Source organism: Bos mutus, chromosome 5 (genome assembly GCF_027580195.1).
Source record: "Bos mutus isolate GX-2022 chromosome 5, NWIPB_WYAK_1.1, whole genome shotgun sequence".
Classification (NCBI taxonomy): Eukaryota; Metazoa; Chordata; class Mammalia; order Artiodactyla; family Bovidae; genus Bos; species Bos mutus.
In genome coordinates, this window is record NC_091621.1 from 64,964,741 (window position 1) to 64,986,574 (window position 21,834).

A 21,834-nucleotide genomic window follows, 5' to 3' on the forward strand; every position below is an offset into this window, starting at 1 on the left:
TGTTTGTTGCTAAGTCTCCACATCCCCTGCCCTTACACACATTAATGAATATATGGAAGAAATAAGTATTAACCTTTGATATTAATCACATTAGACCTTAGGCTAAGTAAATTCTTTCCTTAACTAAAACCCACCACATCCTCACCCTATAGGAATGTAACTTTATCTGGTACCTTTGGAAGGTGGAGTCTTTTTTAAGAATAATCAACCCTGGAGAAATAAGTGTCCTGGTTGACTGACTGCTGTCACAAGGAAAGGGCCATAAATTGTCAGCAGACCCCCTGGCCAGAAGATGATGTAACACCCCTAAGACCTCTGTATACTGTATATTTGTATGAAGCACCTGACTTTGATAAAAAGTCAGGACTGCTGACCCCGCGTGACTTTTGCATAACATCTCAGTGTATAAAAGTAGACCATGGAAAATAAAGAATGGGGATCAGTTTCTCGAAATACTGGTCTCCCCATGTCGCTCTCTCTCAAACTCTGGCTGAGTCTCCATCTGAAGCACAGAACCCACCAAGCTTACTAATTTTGCCTGGGCTTCTAAGATCTGACCGGGGAGGCCTCAGTGTCTCCTCTCCTTTGGGAGAATGGAAGGATGCCTGTGGCCTACATAAGTGGTGCAAACTTCTTGTCTTGAAGTTTTATTAGTCTCCCGCGTAAACCAAGCTACTCAGCCTCTTTTCTCCACTGAATTTTCCTACTGAGCTATCCTCATTCTATTACTCTTTACATCTCTAATTAATATCTAATTGAAGCTATTGTATCCTGATCCTTGCCGACGCCGTCCCCGCTTTGAGCTCCCTGGATCAGCCAGGGCTGGACCTCGGCACCACCTGATCATTAATATTTTTTAAATCTGCAAATACATCCAAGGACTGCCTTATTAACAACAGAAGTTTTTCCAGATTGTCTCTGAGAGTATTCAACTTGACTGAGGGCAACAATTACTTAAAATCTCAGCCTCTGAGAGCACTACCCTTCTTTATAGAATTCTTTACAGAACAACAAAGAGATCATTCTAAGCAGAACAGTCAAATACCTAAACATCTCTGAAGCATGAAATGTACACAGTCCATATATGCCTAAGGGAAAACAGTATAGCACAAACATGACTTAATAAAAAAGACTTATGTAGAGAGATTACAAGAATTCTGAGTTTGACCTATGCATCAATCAGGTCACTTACCAGATATCTCCTCTAGGCACTGCTTAGCTGTCTTACTGTATGATAAATCCATCTTGGTAGGGCTGGTGCAGGAGTCGGCAGATGGTAAAGAAGTCCCTTCATTTTCTGGATGAGCTCTGAAATTAACCAAGAAGACAGAAATGCAGATTGCTATCATCAGTGACTCATCAAAGTTCTCTAACACAGGAAGAAATCAATGTATTAAAAGTTTTCTATTAAGGTGAATGAGCATTTCTTTATGTCTGAGAAATTTCTTTATTTTTCACATAAAACTGAGACACACTGGTTGTAGTGAGATATTAAATCAGATTTCCTTATTTTTCACATACAACCCAAGTTGTAATGAGATGTTAAATCAGATTTCTTAGACTTTTCTAAGTTTGAAAGCTTGTAATTACCAATGTATTCTTTTTTGACAAAAGGTTTGAAAAGATTCTTTTTTTTCTTTTTGCTGTTTTAGATAAAGTCTGGCTAAATTGTGTTCTTCTGAGAATAATAAAAGCATTGAAAATAACTCAAATATTCTTTCCCTGCAAATTCTATAAAATATATCCTAAAATACAAAGTATATATAAAATAAATACTGACTTTGCTATGGGCTATAAATGCCACTATGATGTTTTCATTTCAGAAAAAAAGTCAATCAAAAAGAAATTCTCATTCTGAAAATACCCTTTTTATATTGTTTTATATTTGTCTATATATGTACATGGATATGTATTTGTGTATGATTAATATGTAAAGATTGGGTCTAATTAAATAAAAAGCTCTCCACAGAGGGACCTCACATGTTTTGATAGTCCAGTCTTCATGCAATGTTTTAAGAGGCTCTCTCTCTCCTTGTTGCTGCTGTTGCTAAGTTGCTTCAGTCATGTCCGACTCTGTGAGACCCCACAGACGGTCTCCTACCAGGCCCCCCCATCCCTGGGATTTTCAAGGCAAGAACACTGGAGTGGGTTGCCATTTCCTTTCCAATGCATGAAAGTGAAAAGTGAAGTGAAGTTGCTCAGTCGTGTCTGACTCTTAGCAACCCATGGACTGCAGCCCACCAGGCTCCTCTGTCCATGGATTTTCCAGGCAAGAGTACTGGAGTGGGGTGCCACTGCCTTCTCCATCTCTCTCCTTATGCAGTTTCAAAATCTACAAATATTTGGTCAAGAATACCACATATTTAGAAAGTCCTCACCATGAAGTACAAGAGAAAGAAGGAGACAAGACAATACAGCACTGCACCCTGGACTTTGTTCTTCATAGTTACCTCATTGGTTTGGGGTCCCATTCCTACAGGGTTTGGACCATGGAAAGTAATCACTAAATATTTCTTACTTTTAAAAAAATCTAAAAAGAATATTTATATGTGAAAGAAAAATCAGTATATCTTTAATAAATTTTCACTTAATATCTCACTTTTATGTTAAATCCTGATTTTGTTTAAGAGAAAATAAAGTGTAGTCACCGATGTTAGAAATATTTTTTTTTTTATTTATAAGACATGTCTAGAAAGTCTGAAAAATTCATTAGGATCTTAATAAATCATGGAAAATTAAATGCTGTGTGTATGTATACAGGAATTGATATAATAAAAGAAAGATAGAGGCATGTAAGAGTTCACAGAAAGCTGCGCCTTGACCTCCAATGATTTCTAGCAGACATTCCTAATTTTCAGACGAAGTCCAAAATTACAAATACTTATTTCTCTATTTTGACAGCACTTCATACTCTGACAATGTGACATTTGTGCAATTATTTGATAAATGTTCATCTCCAAAGTAGAGTCCATTCTCCGTATTTGAGCTACCGTTATACCCCAATGCCTAGCCCCACATCTAGCATATATATGAATGAGTAAATCTTATCAGTAGTGATTATAAACATAGTGTTCTTGGTGGGTAAAATATATGGAAGGAAGCATGGGATAATGATGCATGCTTTGGGTCTGGTTGGACACTAGGCTCTCTGAGCAGTTATTAACTCATGCGACCTTGCTAAGTTACTTAGTTCCTCTGAACCTCAATTTGCTTCTGTGCAAAAGTAAAGACAAATATGTTCTTCACAAAATAACTGTGCGCTCAAGAGCTATAATTACTAAAGGTCTGGAAAAGCATTCTCTTGAGGCCTGTGGGACTCTGGCCAATGTTAAAATGTGGGGAGTGTATCTGGCTCTCTGTGCTACTTACTTTCTTCTGTGGCCCCCAGGGTCTCCTAGTTCCCCTGTCTATTGCCCACACCCATTTGCTTCCAAAGTTCATTTTCATCTATTCCTTCACTTGAGCTCTTTACTTGTGAGCCATTGCACCTCCTTGGCCTATTCTTTAGCCTGGTGTCTATGAATGTGGGGGGAAATATTCCTCTGACATTTTCTAAGGATTGTTATTACTTGCAGAAGAATTTTAAATTGATAGTATATAGTGAAATAGGAGACCCCGGGAGAGCATACTGGCTGCCTGCCAAGGAGTCTCTGGGAGGAATGGGCAGTTAGGAGAACTGGCTGGGAGCCAGGGTAGTCTACAGTCACACAGGTCAGAGACGCTGAGTCACGGAGAGCAGTTCTCTAAGATGGCTGTCTAATGCCCAATGCCAACTGGGTCTTCCTAGGACAAAACCTGAGCTATCTCAGGAATCAGAATACTTGTAGCCATGTTAGTTATAAAGATGCAGAGCATCTCCCGCTAGGAAACTCTCTACAGAGCAAAAGAATATACAAAATATACAAAATAGAATGTATTTTGGGAGTAGAGTTTTTCCTTGCTGCAAATAAACACAACTTAAAAAGTACTTCTCAGTGTATGGCTATCTTCCTCAGTATATGAAACCTGGTATTAATTCCATTGGCTAAGTCTCCACCCTTAGATAAAAATATTCAAACTTCAGTCTTAGAAACCTTTGTTTTATTTTATTTTTTAATGTGACAGTGAATATTTCTGGCTGATTTGCTCTTTAACTTTTTTTTTCCCCATTTGTTGTTTTTAATTTAGGTCACAAGAGATACTTTTATTTATACCATATTTTCACATTCTTTGGTGTATGTGTCACTATATTCCCCATCTGAGCTACCTACAATAACAATGGTAGAGTAACAGATTGATTAAGGGAAGGAACATAGATAAGTTAAACTTCAAATAATTATAAAAAGACCCCAAGAAATCATTTTTGGTTTGTATTTACATGTATATGGTTCCAGACCTCCTGCTCTACACATGTTACAAGCCATCCATTTCTCCACGATTTGCACCTCATTATTTGTTAAAGCGGGGTCAGATTTTTACTCTAGTCTCTAGAGGGACAATCAATGTTAACTGGTAAAGATTTAACTTTTATACAAATGATCAAAGAAGTTTAGTTTAAACTCTGAATTCTCTCAGGATGTCCTCTATTTTTGTGCATGCTTCATTCCAGTAAAATAAAAGGCTCCAGGGATGATTCATAAAATAACTCACGAAGACTTAAGAATCAATAGCGTTCTCTAATCAAAAGGTACAGTCACAGTGGCAGCATTCACTGCTTCTATGTAAATTGATATTGAACTCTCCTCATATTGACTGGGAAAAGGGAAAAAAATGAGTATCATGAGGTTCCTTCAAACTATTCAGAAGACATTATCTTGTGCAGACCATCTGACTGTGCATTTACAACATGGTCAACATTGAAACTGTAAGATAGGGCACGACGAAGACACCATTTAATTTATTTAGAGTTCTAATATTAATATGTTAGTGCTAGCATCTGTTACTAAGTCTTAGTAGGTAAAAGTAGATTTCAGCAATGATTAACATAAAATTCACTTCCCATTTAAGTGCACTCACTGTGTGCCAAGTGCTATGCCTAGTGTTTTATCCAGGGCATATCAAACGCCACGACAATACTGTCACTCTTTTCTCAGTGTCTGGTTGCTTCCAAAATTCATGTGTTGAAACCAATGTGATGATACTAGGAAGTAGAGCCTTTGGGAGGTGATAGGATCATGAGGATGGAGCCCTTCTGTATGGGATCAGTGTCATTATAAAAGAGATCTTGGAGAGGTCCCTCACCCCTTCTACCACACGAGGACAGAATGAGAAGATGGTCATCAAAAACCAGGAACCAGGCTCTCACCAGATTCCGAATCTGCTGGCACTCTGACCTTAGTCTTCCCAGCTTCCAGAACTATGAGAAATAAATGTTAGTTGTTTCAGCCACCCAGACTACAGTATTCTTGTTAGAGTAGCCAGAACACTGGTAATGTAGGTGCTGTGGATAAATTAAGGGTTTTAGAGGTGTAACAGTTTGCCCTGTATAACACGCTGGTAGATACTTAAACTGTATTTAAACCTGGCATCTTATAAATATTGTTCTATGAACCACTACCCTACAATTTAACTCCATCCAAGTGTCTCTAGACACTGAGCATGTTAATGTATGTGATGTCTCCCCAGATAACAGATAGCTTAGCCACTAAGTTATTAACTAAGAGTTAATAATGTAACAGTACTTAATGGTCTAACCTTAATTTTACTCTTTACTACTTAAAATTTTTACTTTTAAGAAAAGGAAGCTATTATGCATGCCATCTAAAGGAATTCAGCAATACATCTAGATACTATCAGTGTTCAGATGTTCAATTTCACAAATAGAGGTGTTGCACATTGGTTTATATATATAAAAAAATCTATCCATATGAACTCATCTTTATATGGATATACCAGTTACAAATGTGGACACAAGCAAAATTGGTTTGAATCAGCAAAATTAATAAATGGTCCTATAGTTCCTGCTTTATAAATTCAATATAAAAGAAAGAAAAATCAAGGATCTTTCTAAAAGCAGTTATTTCCTTATTGGTGGGCGGCAGTCGGGTGACAGCCGGGCGAAGACCAGCAATCTGTCAGGATGAAGAGCAGGCCAGGGTGGATGGGACATTTGTTAGAACTGTATGTTGCGGGAGGGTGCTGAGCAAATAAGAAGTATACTGAGGACAGCGGGAGCCAGGTTTCTCAGGTAACAAAAGAAGGTGCAAGCATGGGAAGGAGAAAGCAAGACAAAACTGTGCATGCTGATTTGGAGTTGGAGGCATTGTGAATCCTCTAACAGATTCCTCACTGATACTGAGATAAATGCATATGTGTGTTAAGTATACACCTATTTATTTCACCATTTAGGAAACCTAGGAGCAGTGAGATCAGGCTCCTAAATATTATCCTTCACAAAAGAACTCAAGCCACCATAGGTAAAAGCTCAAGTTAAGGCAGTGAGAGTACATGATGAGTCTGGATCAGCTTGAGCCAAAATGAAGCAAAGTTATGAAAGAAAAATGGAGTGAGCGGAAGTCAGTGTGAAGTGCATCCCAGTAGCCTGATTTGAGAAAATTTAAACATCACAATAAAGAGTCATTATCGACAGATTATAATCCATTGAAGACAAGAGGAGTCCATCAGTCCATAAAATTTAAAGCGAGGGAGAGGGATAGAGTATAGGAGAAGGAAAAAGAAGAGGGGAAAGAAGAGAAAAATAAGAAGGGATATCATTTTCTAAAAGTTGAATGGCAAGACATACATACAGATGGAATTAGAAGTCACATGACATCAATTGGAGTAAATGATTAATTTAGGCAAGAAATCTCAATGCATGCTAAAATCCTATGGGTGAAAGTGGATCAAGGAATAGAATTTTTATAGAGTCTCCAAATATCTTCCCATAAAAATATCTGTGAAATAGAAATGGAGCAAAATAACTATAGAGTAGAAAACTAGCAAACAATATCTCAAACAAGTGATCAAATTCAACATCACTGAAAAGAGTCAGACACGACTGAGCAACTGAACTGAACTGAAAATGAGAAATATTAGTATTATTGATACCTGAAAGGAAGGAAACAGAAAAAAAAAAAAATCCAGCATCATTTCTGTGACATTCTAGACAAAAAGTATATTTGTGGGTCTAATCATGAGAAACTATCAAACAACCCCACACTACGAAATAGTCTATAAAATGCTTGCCTTCAAGGACTTCCCTGGCAGTCCAGGGGTTGAGACTTTGCGCTCCAAATGAAAGTGGCTCCAGTTCAATCCCTGGTGGGGGAAATAAGACCTTACATGCTGTGAGTAAAAAAAAAAAAAAAAAAAACTTTTCCAAGAAAAGATGAAATATAGGAAAAAGAAACAGTAGTGGTTTGGTTGGGCAATCTGGCACTGAAGCTTGTAAGCTAAATATAGAAAGGGCAGTTTACCAAGCTTCTCTCTGAAGAAATGCCAACTCATAGCCATCTTCCACACAACAGACCCTCTTCTAGCATCGGCTCTGTCTTCCTGCTTAAAATACTGCTGTGTGAGGGAGGTTAAACTGCTACCCTCTACCCTATGCAGATATATATATATCAAATTTAGCAGAGCCAAGTTTGCATGGCAAGCTTTCAATAAGCTTTAGTTTGTGCTGATGACCAAGTATGCCCAGTTCCCATAAAACCACAAGTGCAGCGTAATCTGTAATAATAGCTGCAGGGCTTACAAAAGTTTTATCTGCAAGATGGTTAAATGCTTCACATTTCAATTTTTGTAAACTCACAACCTCCTACTCAATATGCTGGTTCAACAAACAAGTTAAACTTAAAACCATATGAGTAAGCATTTTCAAAACGAAGGTTTTGCATTCTTTGCCTTTCAGAACATCGTATATTCAGGTGCCAATTTTCTGTGTCACTTTCTAGGCAAATCTGAGATCTCCAAAAGCTTGTTACAACCTAAATCTTTCCTCAAAACCCCTAATGTTGTTGTTCAAGACACATTATATCAAACAAAAGGAAACCTCTAAATTCAGACCTTCTTAACCTGATTTTATAAACCAAGTATGTATAGAAGGTTTCTGCTTATATTTAATAGTTAATCAATGGGTTTAAGAAGCACATTGATTTTTCTCTCAGTTTAACAATGTTTTGCCTTATCTAAAGGTTGAGTTTATTTTTTTTTTTTCCTTTGTGAAATGTTCCCCCCCGATTCTCTCTCTTTGCCTTCAGATGTTTGCTCTATGTCCAAAACACTCTTTTCTTGACATTTACCACAAATGGTCAGAAAATAACAAAGAGCACATAGACCTCCTCAAACTCATAAGTTATGAATCCGGTTAATAGCTATTTTGAAATTTATTGGGTGCTGTTAAAAATACTGAGGTTTAGAGAAAATGTATAGGTCTTTCATGCCTCCTTGACTAACTTCACTATTCATGTATCTTTACAAGCACAAAACGTATAGCTGTGAAGTTAATGAAAGTAAAAGAAATAGAAGAAAAAATGGCACATGGAGAGAGGGGAGACAATTCTGAAGATCCCAAGGAGCTACGGTAACAAGTTTTGAACTCCAGGCAAGGGAAACAAGTTTGAAGACTGTAACATAGAGGGTAGACACCAAGAAAGAAGAGGAACATGGAGAAGTAAGCTTTTCTTAAGTATGTTCTTACTCTTTATCTTTCTTTTCCTCTTATAATCAGTACCTCTAATTCAAGTTTAACAAAGCTGACTCTGAAAGTCAGTAAATGTCTCCTTCATCCAGCCACTGAGCCTGGTATATCCTCCCTGACCTCTCCCACTAACAATTTACTTACACAAGAAGACAAAGTACATTTTAAGATTGTGCCGCCCACCCATGCACTCAAGTGCTAGACTACACACTCACACAAAGTCTACAGTTTTTGACATTCAAGAGTTTCTACTACAATCAGGCTACAATCAATCTTTGTTTTCTAGGAAAACTGATCTTGCCAACAACCTACATATCTTGTGTTGATCCTGTATATTTGGCTCCTTTAGTCTTACATTTCCTTTTCTGTCCCTCTCATCTCTAAATGTCCAACTCTCACTTCTCTTTCAGAATCCAGCTTAAGTGCTACTTTCTGATTCCAACAACAAGTGGTAATTTTCCATTTTTCAAAATCTTAGTTGCCAAATCTGGTTCACTACTGTTTTTTGTGTTTTTTTTTTTTTTTATAACATTTCCTGCTTCATTTTGTGGTTATGACTACACTGTGGACCATAGAAAGAAAATAACATATGGGATGTGTGATGTTTCACTCTGACCCTGATGCCTTATAAAGTAAAGCTATTTAGCAGGGAGTCAGAAGTGGGGGAGATACATGAACGAATGTCCTGAAGAGTAGATACGGTTTCATTTTGTAAACATTTTAAAGTTGTTTATATTTCAACTAAACTTTACCATTTATAGGAATAAAAGACTTCTGACTTTTTCTTATTCCATTGTACATTTTTGGCAGCGTTTCTATTCTTCTCTAGTGGGTGAGTCTAAGCCATGATGATGGTGTTTCACTCAATTTTTATTTGGTTCCTATTGTGGGAGGCTTGTCCTGGGCAATTATGCTATCAAATAAAAATAGACAAGACTTATTTTTCAATGAGTGTATGTTATAGTTGGAGGTGGCTGAATTCACACTTGTTAATAAGTAAACAAACAAAAAAAAAACAGTGGATGGTGATAAACTATGAACAAAACACAAGAGGACAATATAGCGTACAATTCTGGCAAGAGGCATTGTGAGTATTCCTTCGGATTAGATAGCTGAAGATAGACTGTGTTAATAAGCATCATGTAAGTAGAGCTCTGATGAAAAGGAACCTGCTCTGATCCAGGAGAAAGTCCTTACATGCAGAGAGAATGTCTATGACAAAGTCCCCAAAGTAGGACAAGTGAGTTTGCTGAGAACAGAAGGAATGCAGGGAATGCAGGGACTGTGGTTTAAGGGCTAGATAGAGGCGAGATAGAGGCCAGATTGTGCAGGAACTTGTAGGGCTTGGTAAGAAGCTTGGGTTTTACTACATGTAATGGAAAGCCAACAGACGGTTTTATGAGTTTAAATGACATAAAATGTATTCTTTTAGAAGATTAGAGTCCCTGTTGTGCGAACGATGTTACTGTAAAGAGCCAACAGGAGATGCTAGAAGACTCACTGGAAACTAGGTGAAAATTGGTGGTACCATGTCTTGGACCAAGGGAAGGAGGGTGGAAATAGAAAGAAATGTACAACTAAGGGATGTTTTAGAGAACGAGGACAATAGGACTAGCTGAAAATAAGACGTGTTGGGAGGGAATGTTTGAAAGAGAAAAATGAAGTATGGATTCATTCTAAATTTTCTTCCTAGTTTCCCAATGAAGTAATCATGAATTCTAACCTCTAGTTGCTAGCAGTTTTGGTTACTAGCATTTGCATATTACTTAGCAATTTGCCCGTTATTTTTTCCATCATGCTTTGATGTAAAAATGTCAAGTTTGGATGATGCCATAACATTCTTCCTTCCACCTGACAAATTCTAACTCATCTTTTAAGTCTTATCTGTTTTTTCACCTTTTCTTTAATGCATACATTGACTCCACCCTCACACAAGAGTCAGGAAAAGTCTTCTACATTATTTGTTGTATGCATTTCCATGAGAACAATTATTTTTTTTAAGTTCTTGATTAAATTCTTATCATTATCACCAATATACTGAACCCCCACAGAGCAGAGACTTTTTTGCTCTTTGTAACTGTTATAACACAGTATTTTCAGAATGAGTAATGAGTACATAAAAGAAGAAAAAAAAAAACCTTTGGTGATTTTCTTTTACTTAAACTATGGAAACTGGTCACTGTATCACTTAAGAATCTTCAGTAGTCACCTTAACACTTAAAAAGACAGCTTAATCCATTCATACAGGTCTAAATATTGGAAACTTCTTACAGTGAATTAAAATCTTTTTCAAGTTTCATCTTGATTTTAGTGCTATCCACACATTAAATGGATAAGGTATGCCAAACTCAGAACTACTTTTATCACACTGTAGTGATAAATGAGCTACAGGAACTTAATATAGAATATCCTTGTACTATACAGGAGTAGGTCTAATATAAAATTCATTAACTTCTAAAACTCAACATTATATTTATAGGACATTGAACATTCAATTTGCAGTAAAGACTATTATGAAGCAAATATTAAAGTCCCCAAAGGAATAATTAATAACCAGCATGACCTAGAAGTAGACTGAGAACAAGGAAACATATACATGACCCATCAATCTTCTCATTATATAAAGGTTACTTAATTTTCTTTAAATATCAAACATATGCATGTTATACATATATATATACACACATATGTGTTTTGAATTTTTTCTACTTAAAAGCAGTAAAGTATTTCCCATTATAAATGAATTTTGATGGAGATATCTGCAAATCTGCTATTGACATTTTCCCAGCCAGAATTTCCTTAGTAACAATATCTCCTATTTCTACATGTACAGAAAGAACTGTGAAGCAAAGGAGAGCACACTAGAGATTCGGGAGTATATGGGTTCAAAGGCAAACTCCTGCTAGCCCTGTGACTTAAAGGGATTATCATTATTCTGCCTTGAAATTGCTTCTTCTTCATCCCTGTAAAATGCTGTTATATCCCTTTGTCCTGGGTTTATGACACAGTTTAAATGAAAAAAAAATGAATATAAATTTTGTAATAGAGACTTGCATTAAGTAAGCACTCAACAAACATCATTATAAAATAGTACATTATTACTATTATCTTATCAAATGATTAGCAACACTAGGAAAGTCTGTCAGGGATCTTCCAAGAAAAAATTTGTAAATGGTGTTGGAGTAGAGTTGAAAAGACACTGGGGTCACAAAAGCCGTATGATGTGACTCTACAACTTTCACTGACCATTACAAAGCTTGAATACTGTCTACTCTAAGATGATTTATATTATCATTACTAAACTATTCTGAATTTATAAAACACTTCAAGCAATCTTTGCTTCATATGTAGAATATGATATGACATTTCTGATTCAATGGTTTTATTTTCAATTACTTTAAATTATTGAAAATAAAACACAGAATTAATGACATTTATAAGCAATTTATTCTGAATCTGGCTCTTTGCTTAAGTCTTTACACAAGATTGTCCTAATTTAATCTTTAAAACAACCAAATGAGGTAGATATTCAACCACACTTAACAGTTTCTACAGGTTAGAAACTGAAGTCTGGGGAAGGTCATTTACAATGTGGTAGGAATCGTTCTGGGGCTTCCCTGCTGGCTCAGACGGTAAAGCGTCTGCCCGCAATGCGGGAGACCCGGGTTCGATTCCTGGGTCGGGAAGAACCCCTGGAGAAGGAAATGGCAATCCACTCCAGCAGTCTTGCCTGGAAAATCCCATGGACTGAGAAGCCTGATAGCCTGATAGAGTCGGACACGACTGAGCGACTTCACTTTCACTTTCAGGTACTGTTCTTAGCCCTGTATAAGTATCAACTCATTTAACCTTCAAATTACCTTATGAGGAAGCTTCTATTATTGCTACCTCCATTTTACAGATTATAAAAACTGAGGTCCAGCGTCTTTAAACGTATTACACAAAGTCACATGATCAATAAATGATGTCATCAAGATTTCAACCCAGGGACCCTGGCTCTTGGGGCCACTATCTCAACAATACAAGGTGCTATTTCTGAACCATGGTAGAACACACAGACTCGACAGCCTGAAATCCTAGCTACTTGGCTATACTACCTCACGTTTATAGTCTTCATTTTAAAGAGTGCAAACAGAAACTGAAAGAGGCTGGAAAATTTGGCAAAGTCACACAGCTGATTCACACTTTAACCTCTAAAGTGTGCTGCTTCCTCTTTTAAATTAGCAAAGGCTATACTTTCAAATGGAAATCACTAAATCTGTACCCACTGGATATGTTATTGCAAACAACCCAAAACATCTGCTGCTACTTACAGAAAGAAGCTTGCTAAATTGGTGGGTATGTCCTTTCTGCTTAGATTTATACTTTCTTGTTGAAATTCATCTGTGGTGATTTGAAATGAGGGACGTTTTTTACAGAATATACTTGAGAGCCCCAAGTGTGCGAGTGTAGCATATTTCAAACTTTATAATTTCTTCTTATATCGTTGAAATGTGGATTATGATTCTAACATCTTAAATTGTTTTTGGTCAGGTAGGGTCTCTGGAGTTAAAGGATCTGCTGACTCCCGCTGTAATGGGGGTGAAGCAGGCATGACCTAGAGCGCTCCCGCTCAGCCACTGGTCTGCAGCCCAGTGTGCCCCTCCCCCAGGCGAGTGGCCCTTAGAGCAACTGTCAGGGAGCAACCGTTAGGGATCCCGCTCACACATTGGCTGGCGCGGCAGTGGGCCCCTCCCCCCACCCCGTATAAAAAGAGTCTGAATTCCGACTGAGGGAAGATGGTTTTTGAGACACTAGCCTGCCATCTTCTTGGTCTGCTACCTTTCTGATTAAAGTCATTTTTCCTTGACCCAGCGACCCGTCTCTGGGTTTACTGCCCTGCCTTGCAGCGAGCAGAGTGAGCTTGGGCTCCATGACACCGTGCCATTTGAATACAACAGTTTTAAATGGATCATTGCTATAAGTCAGAAGAGCAGACTTAAATAAGGTAAGCTAAGATCTGAATTCGGTAACTAAACATTTGTTTGGATGAGTACATAAGGCCCTGGTTGGGGGTGGGGATGGGGATCACTTAAAGCACTTAGGTTTTTCAGGGAGGGAAAACAAAGCATTATAATTATTTTCTTTACTTAAAAACTCATGTATGCAATAAATTTAATAAAATTTGAAACAATATAATCTTGATCATTTCCTATTTGTAGTAAATGCTACATCCTATTTTTCCTATTTTTCCAGTTGTATAGATAAACTATACAACTGCCAAAATCACAGGCATTATTCCTCTCCAGTAACCTCTTCACTGAAAAGACAGGGAATGAATATTGTGACACAGCAGTACTGACATTTCTAACTGATTAAAACTTAACCACAAAACAATAGGCAAAACATATTCTTTTTAGAGCTGTGTAGTAGGATATATATTTGAAAATATAGCATGTGCTATATATTTTAATAAATGAAAACTAAAATATAAATAAAACAAAAAGTTAATAAAGTATAAATATAATAATTACATTGATCATTATTTTTACCTAGAAACACAGGCCTAGCTGTGGAAAGTTAATACACATTTTATGTTGGGAAAACAATGCCTTATAAACAACATATAACAAACATGTACAAGGTGCCAGAATATACAATAAGCATCTTATATGCATTATGCCTGTTATTCTTCCCAACTCAGCAAGTCAGATACTATTCCTCTTTGACACTTGAAAATAACGAGATTAAGGATGTTAAATTCATTGTCCAAAGGCATATAGCTGATCAGTGGCAGACCTGGGTATCAAGTCTACATATGCCTGATTCTAGAACCTGCACCCTTAACCATTAGGGTCTACTTTCTCCCATGGGTGAAATATCCCTAAACTCTGTAAAACAATAATTATTTTAAATGACTAATAAAATTATTTTGAATGACTAATAGTAAGAGGCCCAAGAAAAAAGTCATGGCACCTGGGTTCTATTTTGCCTTGGACAACGAGTAGGTTCACTTTCAAAGGCCTCCAGTTCTTGAGTAGAGAGGGGAAGAAAAAGGGGAGAGGGGAAGGACAAGAGGACTAGCAGACTGGATACGGGAGCTTTTCTCATAGAATTTTTCACTCTGGGCCTCTAACTTCAGAATGAACCATTGTCCACAACGACTATGTGAAATAGGACTCTGCAACCTTCCTCAGGACACTCTGAGTACACAGACCTGTCACTGTTTAAAGCTGTGGAGAAGAGAGGCCACCTTACCTATAGATGAATGGAGCCACAGTGGCGGTATTTGGGTGGCTGTGTTGCTGCTGCTGAGGGAGTTGGACAGCACCATTTCCCATGCTCTGCCCACTGCCTTGCACCACTAAACCAACAGAGGAACCCGCCAGAGAAGCATGGCTGGTTTCCCTTCCTTCCAAGGGAGCGGGGCAACTGGATGTGCTTGCTTTCTCAGTGGTTATGGGCTTAGGGAAGGACTGGGAAGGGCTTCCCTTGGTAGTCCTGAATTTTTCAGACTCTTTGCTTGCTGAGTTGCCCGGTGAAACAGTCTGCTTTGCTGTTGGCACCTTTGAGCCCGGCTTTGGGATTCCACTGGACGAGGGGATTAAGCTTTCCTTCTTGGCTGCTGTCGTCTTGCTACCCTTTGGGATTAAGCTTGCAATTTTAGAGGTCTTTTTTGGAGCCATCTCCATCATCTGATCTTTCTCGTCCTTGACCAGCTTTTCAGTACAAACTTTACTTTTGTCTCTGTTCTTTTCCTCTTTTTCCTTTGGCTGTAGCAAAGACTTTTTATTGCTGAGATTTTTGCTTCCAGCTTTTGGAGGGGCTAATTTTGGTGACACTTTGGGGCTGCTGTTTGTCGAGCCACCGCTATTGAGGCCACTGTTCAAACCTTCCATTTCACCAGATTCAGAAAAGGCATCGTCTTCCTTCACGCCATCACTGGGTCCTGAACTGGCCGACTGTGGAGGGCGTAAAGCAGTCCGGGCATTGACCAGCTTGAATTTCTCAAGCATGGATTTCTGTCCTGAGGGAGCTGTTTTGACCCCTTCTGAGGCAGGGGGCTTCAGTCTGTCTGCAGACGGTGTGGGAGAGGTGGTTGGGCTTCCCTGCTTCACGGTGAGCATGGTGGAGGTGGCGCTGTGCTTGGCATTCATGGACTTGCTGCGCCACGGCTTGCTGGTGCTCGGGGAAGGGATGGCTGAGGCAGGGGGCTGCCCTGCAGTTCCGGGAGGCTGCATGTTACCATTTACCCCTGAAGATGGTTGAGGTCCTTTGGAGGAATCTGGACATGGTTAAGAACAAACATTTTTAAAAGGCTGATTAGTTTTTGATCATTTATATCAAGCTACTTTTTGAGGGCTATAAGAAAATAAGGCCTATTGTCATATAAGTACTTACAGTGCACTAGTGTTAACTTATTTTCCACTCAGCAATCTCATTATGATATGAATTTTTATATAACTATTACAACACTGATGAATGCTAGATTAAAAGTCTTAACTAAACCAAAAAAAAAGATGTTATAATATCATATAGAAGAAAAAAAATGAGTTTGGAGTTAAGATATTTCAGCATAAATTTAACTATATAGCATTTGAGAACCATATAATTCTGGTCATGTTATTTACCTGAAGTTTCATCTACCATAAATACCTCCCTCTTCCATCCTTTTTTCTGAGAAATGGAGTGATAAAAAATTAAATTATCTACTTATGTAAAAAAGGCAACAATGATACTGTTAACATACTAGATATTGTCAAATTAATACAAAGTTGTCTTGATGAAATGTCCAAAGGAAATAGTTTACTAAAGAATCTTTTAATAATATTCCAGAATTGGAGTCTATTAAACCAATTAAATATTAATAAATATAAAATTAAAATGCTTTCACTTTTAAATATTTTATTCAAGGGTATCAAAATGCATGATAAAAACATGTAATTAAGTCAATTGGTATAGAATACTTATCTATTTTTCAAAAGAAAAATTTACATAAAAAAGTTAATAAAGAAGTTAGAGACATGAAAAAAGGTTAAATTGCTTATTGAATTTTTGTATGAGTTAGGTTTTCTTTTTTAATAAATGTGCCTAAAATAATATAGTAGATTTGTGAAGTTTATATTAATAAAAACAACTGTATAGACAAACATGGGCTTCACTGGTGGCTCAGCTATAAAGAATCCACCTGCAATATAGGAGATGCAGCAGGAACCGTAGGTTTGATCCCTGTGTTGGGAAGATCCCCTGGAGAAGGAATTAGCAATCCACTCCTTGCCTGGAAAATCCCATGGACATAGGAGCCTGGTAGGCTATATAGTCCGTAGGGGTCACAAGAGTCGGATATGATTTAGTGACTAAAACAACAACAAATAGACAACTATTTTATATTGAGTTGGTACACCAACATTGACTTCTAATTCTCACTATGTTTCCTACAATTCCACATTTTAACTATAAAAATTGGTGTAATTCTGTGTTTAAAAATGCTTCACTAAAATGCAGTAGTTCACTGATAACCCAATACGCTTACATGGTATATTTAAATTTGAAAGCATAGGACAATACATTGATTTTTTTTACAGTATTTAAAGTCTGTAATCGTGTCCATTTCTAGAATATTTGTCAGGCTCCATTTGGTTCATACACAAACAGTAAGATGTTCTTATAAACAGTAGAAGTATCTGACTAATTCCAGACAAACAAATCCAAACAAGATTCAAATGTCCAATGTCTCAAATACCTTCAGTCTCTGTGAATGGATTTCAATTCTTTACTTGTATCTGTTTTAAGTATAGGTTATTCCAGATTTACTTCACTTACAGATTCCTTTCAGAAACTGTTAACATTTCATTGTAATCTGAATCATTCTCAGTAGCAGATAGAGTACACTGATTACCTACAGTTAGAAATGCCTATCAAACATTTCTTCAGAACAGCTCCTACTTATTGGTCAGGTCTCACTTTCACCTCACTTCCTCTGCAAAAAAAACCAAAAACATCATTTCCACCCTCACCTCTGTTCTCCCTAGCATCAGGTCTGGGTTAGGTGATGACTCTTGCGTGCTCACTCAATCGTATTCAACTCTTTGCCACCCCATGGACTGTAGCCCGCCAGGCTCCTTTATCCATGGAATTTTCCAGGCAAGAATGGAGTCGGTTGCCATTTCTACATGAGGGGATCTTCCCGGCCCAGGTATCGAACCTCCACTTATTGAGTCTCCTGCTTTGGCAGGTGTTTTCTTTACCGCTGCATCACCTGGAAAGCCCCTACCATAGTTTTTTATTTCTTTTATTATAGCCATTATAACTTCACTGTAATTGTCTGTTTCTTCTACTACATCTATATATACAGTCCATGAAAGCAAAGACCATATATTATGGTCTATATTATGCATAGTTCTATACTATGTACACAGTACCTTCTGTGTGTAGGACACTAAGTATCTGACATTCATTAATTCAATCTTTCCAACAACTGCATGAAATTTTCATTATTACCCTCATTTTGCATGTGAAGAAACTGAAGCACAATGAGGTTAAATAACTTGGCCAACATTACAAAATTTGTAAGTGACACGTTTGAGAACTGAATTTAGCTTGGAGTTCTAAGTTAATTCTGTCAATGACTATGTCATAATATTTTCAAATGTATATAGTGCTAAATACAATTTTACAGTTTCTGAAAGTGATAAGGAGTAACACTGTTCCTGGACTCTGGAAACACAGAAGATAGTCAATGTCAAACTAACGCCTTGAATAGAATTGCCAAATGAACTTTATTTCTTGATTACCTAGGTTCAACTGCAAACTAAGAATATAATGAATTTTCTCAAGTTCTGTGACTTGTGTACATGCCTGTGAATTTCACAGAGTGAACTTACTATTTCAGTGATTTTTGTCAACATCTATGGCTCTATTTTGACTATCTATAGAAATATTAATCAGTGCTATTTAGTTCCTACGATCTCTGGGACATGAATCTAGGCACAACAGCTGTTAAATTTTACTGAGTAGCTATTTTGTGTAACGTCCTAGACTCCCCGAGACACAATCTGGTCAGAGGAAAGAAATTGGATTCACAAAAGATGAATGGCATATACTAAGTGCTAAATGAGTAGGATGTGGGAAAGAAAATGGAAGAGTTCAGAAGGGCACCAAGGGCTGTACAATATTAAATAAGACCAAGAGAAATGAGCTAAGGGAGATACACAGACATTCATGGCAGGAGGAACATAGGATTTTTCCAGGAAACTATGTGAAAATTTATTCTATGTATTTACTTTTAAATAATATGCATATTGGGATTCAGAGTTGGAGAGAAACAAAGTACCCCCAAAATGAAAGCATAGTCTGCTGTATTATTGTTTATAGGAACATAATGGCCTCATATTGAATTTATCTTCACTTTCTTACATTGATCCCAAAAGTTATTTGCAATATTTCTTATTCTAGAATGAAAATATTATTAATGACTATTACAAACATAATAATGCCTACTAGCTACTAACATTTTATTGAAGTTTCTTTATATTTTCTCACATTAGCATTCACAACAACCTGATGAGATGAGAAGGGTTCCTATCTTTTTACCAGCTTTTTTTTTATATATATATACAATTTTATAATTACTTTGCCTATCTTTTTCTTGGGGAAGGGCTTCTATTTCTAATACACACTTGTATAAGCCAAGGGTTTGAGGATCTAAACAACTCATTCAGTGGAATATAACTAGTTAGGAATTACTGTGTGGCTAGTATTGATCCCACATGTGTGATTCTAGTTCCCAGGTAGTGCTTGTGGTAAAGAACCCACCTGCCAATGCAGGAGATATAAGAGACATGGGTTTGATTTCTGTGTTCAGAAGACCTCCCCAGGAGAAGAGAATGGCAACCCACTCCAGTCAGACAACACTGAAGCGACTTAGTGTGTGTGATTCTAGAGCCCAAGCTCTGTTGTTGCTGTACAATGTGTAACATTCTAAGTGTGTAATGTAAGGGTCTCAGACTTCAGTGTGTGCTTCAGTCACTGGGGATCCTACTGAATGCCCATCACTTGTGCTTTAGCAGATCTGCAGGAGGCCCTGAGATCCTGCATTTCTAACAAGCTTCCACGTGATGACAATGCTGCTGGTACAGACCATGCTTTGAGTAAAAGAGTTTGAACAGATTGGGAAATCAGGGCAACTGCTGAAATTATCAGCTTTAAAGAATTGTTTATTATGATAGTGTTGAAATTAGCTAAATTCATTAAACTTTCCACACCTATGCAGCATTAATATTGTTTACTCTGTGAACTTCTGGAACCTTGGCCAGTTCAACCTTCCCCCAGATGCTTGGCAGTTTGTGGTGAGGGACCACTAAAAACAAAAGAAGCCTATCAGGTTTTCCTAATGTCTTTTATTTCATCATTTTAGCACATACTTAGTGTGTATCTTCTGTTTCTGCAATCAGGTTAAGAAGTCAGGGGATTCCTCTGGTGCCTGCCTGGGAGCTTTGGTGAAGATGAGAGGAGAGGGTCAAAAAAGGACGAGTCAGGATGCTCTTTAAGCATGCTGATGTTAGCTAGACAGACTGCTATCACCGTTCAAGTAGAGGGGAAATTCAACACCATAACACTCTAAAATGAGACAGGAGGGACTCCAAATTATGACATCTGTATCCAGCCCACAGTCTCAGTCATACAACAGCTGTACAATTGTCCTCAGATGAGTTTACACAGAGAAGACACTTCTCTGAGCTCAACTCTCAGTCTGCCCCCATCTAGACACAGTCGCAATGAGGTGCTTCAGGTTTCATGAAGAGCACAATTCATAGGTCACTGTGCATCCAGGGAACATTAGAATAATGAGTGTCTCTGGGTTCCTCACAAGAAAGGCTGCAGAACAATAGCCACTGAAATGACAGCCTTTCAGCTCTGACAGAGTAGAGGCCGCCACACATTCTGCTCTCTGTTCCATTTACATCTTCGGTAGTAAGCAGCCTGGTCTCTCAGATACATTTCTGAGTGTTGTTATCTCAGCTTCTATGAATGGTTAGCTGGGTATGGGGAAAAGCACAGCTCTGTACATCTAAAGGCATTCGTGCAACAAACTTGTAGCCTGTGTTTGCAGGGGCCCCTCTCTGCCTATAACTGTTCCTTGTCTCTGATCTCCAAAGAGAAAGGTGCTTGCACTCCTGTTCTTTTCCTCCCCCTTCTTCTCCACCACCACCAATTCCATTACAACCAATAACCAATTATTTACTAACGGCTTACTTTTCCCAGATACTTTGATATATGGTATCACCCTGAGAGCTCTAACGACATGCCTCATTTAAATTCATAATAACCTATGATATAATTATGATCTCTACTATTATATATGAGAAAACTGAAGCTCAGAGAAAGCAACTTGCTCCAAATCATACATATGGTAAAATTTAGAAAAGAGACTCAAAATTGGAAATCAGGCTTATGTGACTCCAACATTTGGAAGATTTTGATACTCTCTTCTTTCCATATGTCCGTGGCCCACCCAGAAATTGTGCCAGTACGGTTCTCCAGAAAGTCACGTTTGTCACAACAGTGAAGGCAATCGGATAACTCCCTGAAGTGTGGGTTCCTTCTTCCTCAACAAATTGAGGAGAATATACATGGGGAGGATATCATACAAGATACTATTCAGCTAGCCATATACTATCTCCTGGGACATCCTGTTGACACCATCCTTCTGAGCTGATGTTAAAGAAGATTTTAATTCTTGCTCAAAAAACACCTAAATTCACAGAGTTAATTTTTAGTTATTTCATACTGCAAAAAATTAACTTTGATGACCTGGGAAAAATGCCAATCTGTTCTAAAATTACTACACGGAGGTAAATGTGGCAGTCACAACAGACATATGGGAAGTTTAGATAAAGACGATTCTCTGGGGAAATTTGGCAGGTTAGCTTCAGAGCTTAGAGACGTACTGCCAACAGTGCCACTAGCCTGAGAAGCAGACCAGGGAACACCCTCAGTTATTTATCTCTTATTCCTCACTCAGTACTATGCTGTTCAGATGCAAACAAACAAGTTTCAACTTACAAAGTAATGACAAAGCGCATGTGTACTCAGTCACTCAGTCGTGTCCGACTCTTTGCGACCCCATGGACTGTAGCCCCGCCAGGCTCCTCTGTCCATGGGATTTTTCAGGCAGGAATACTGAAGTGGGTTGCCATTTCCTCCTCCAGGAGATCTTCCCAACCCAGGGATCAAAC

General features: G+C 37.9%; 1 protein-coding gene across 2 annotated transcripts in view; it reads right to left on the reverse strand.

Annotated features, from left to right (window-relative positions):
* Window positions 1-21,834, reverse strand: part of NAV3 (neuron navigator 3) — an 893,105-nt gene that overhangs the window by 188,015 nt on the left and 683,256 nt on the right. For both annotated transcript variants that reach the window (XM_070370975.1, XM_005889180.3), the window contains 2 exons: window positions 14,855-15,881; window positions 1,193-1,308 (listed from right to left, as the gene is read on the reverse strand). In XM_070370975.1, the coding sequence (XP_070227076.1) occupies window positions 1,193-1,308; window positions 14,855-15,881 (1,143 nt within the window). The remainder of the gene's footprint in view (window positions 1-1,192; window positions 1,309-14,854; window positions 15,882-21,834) is intronic.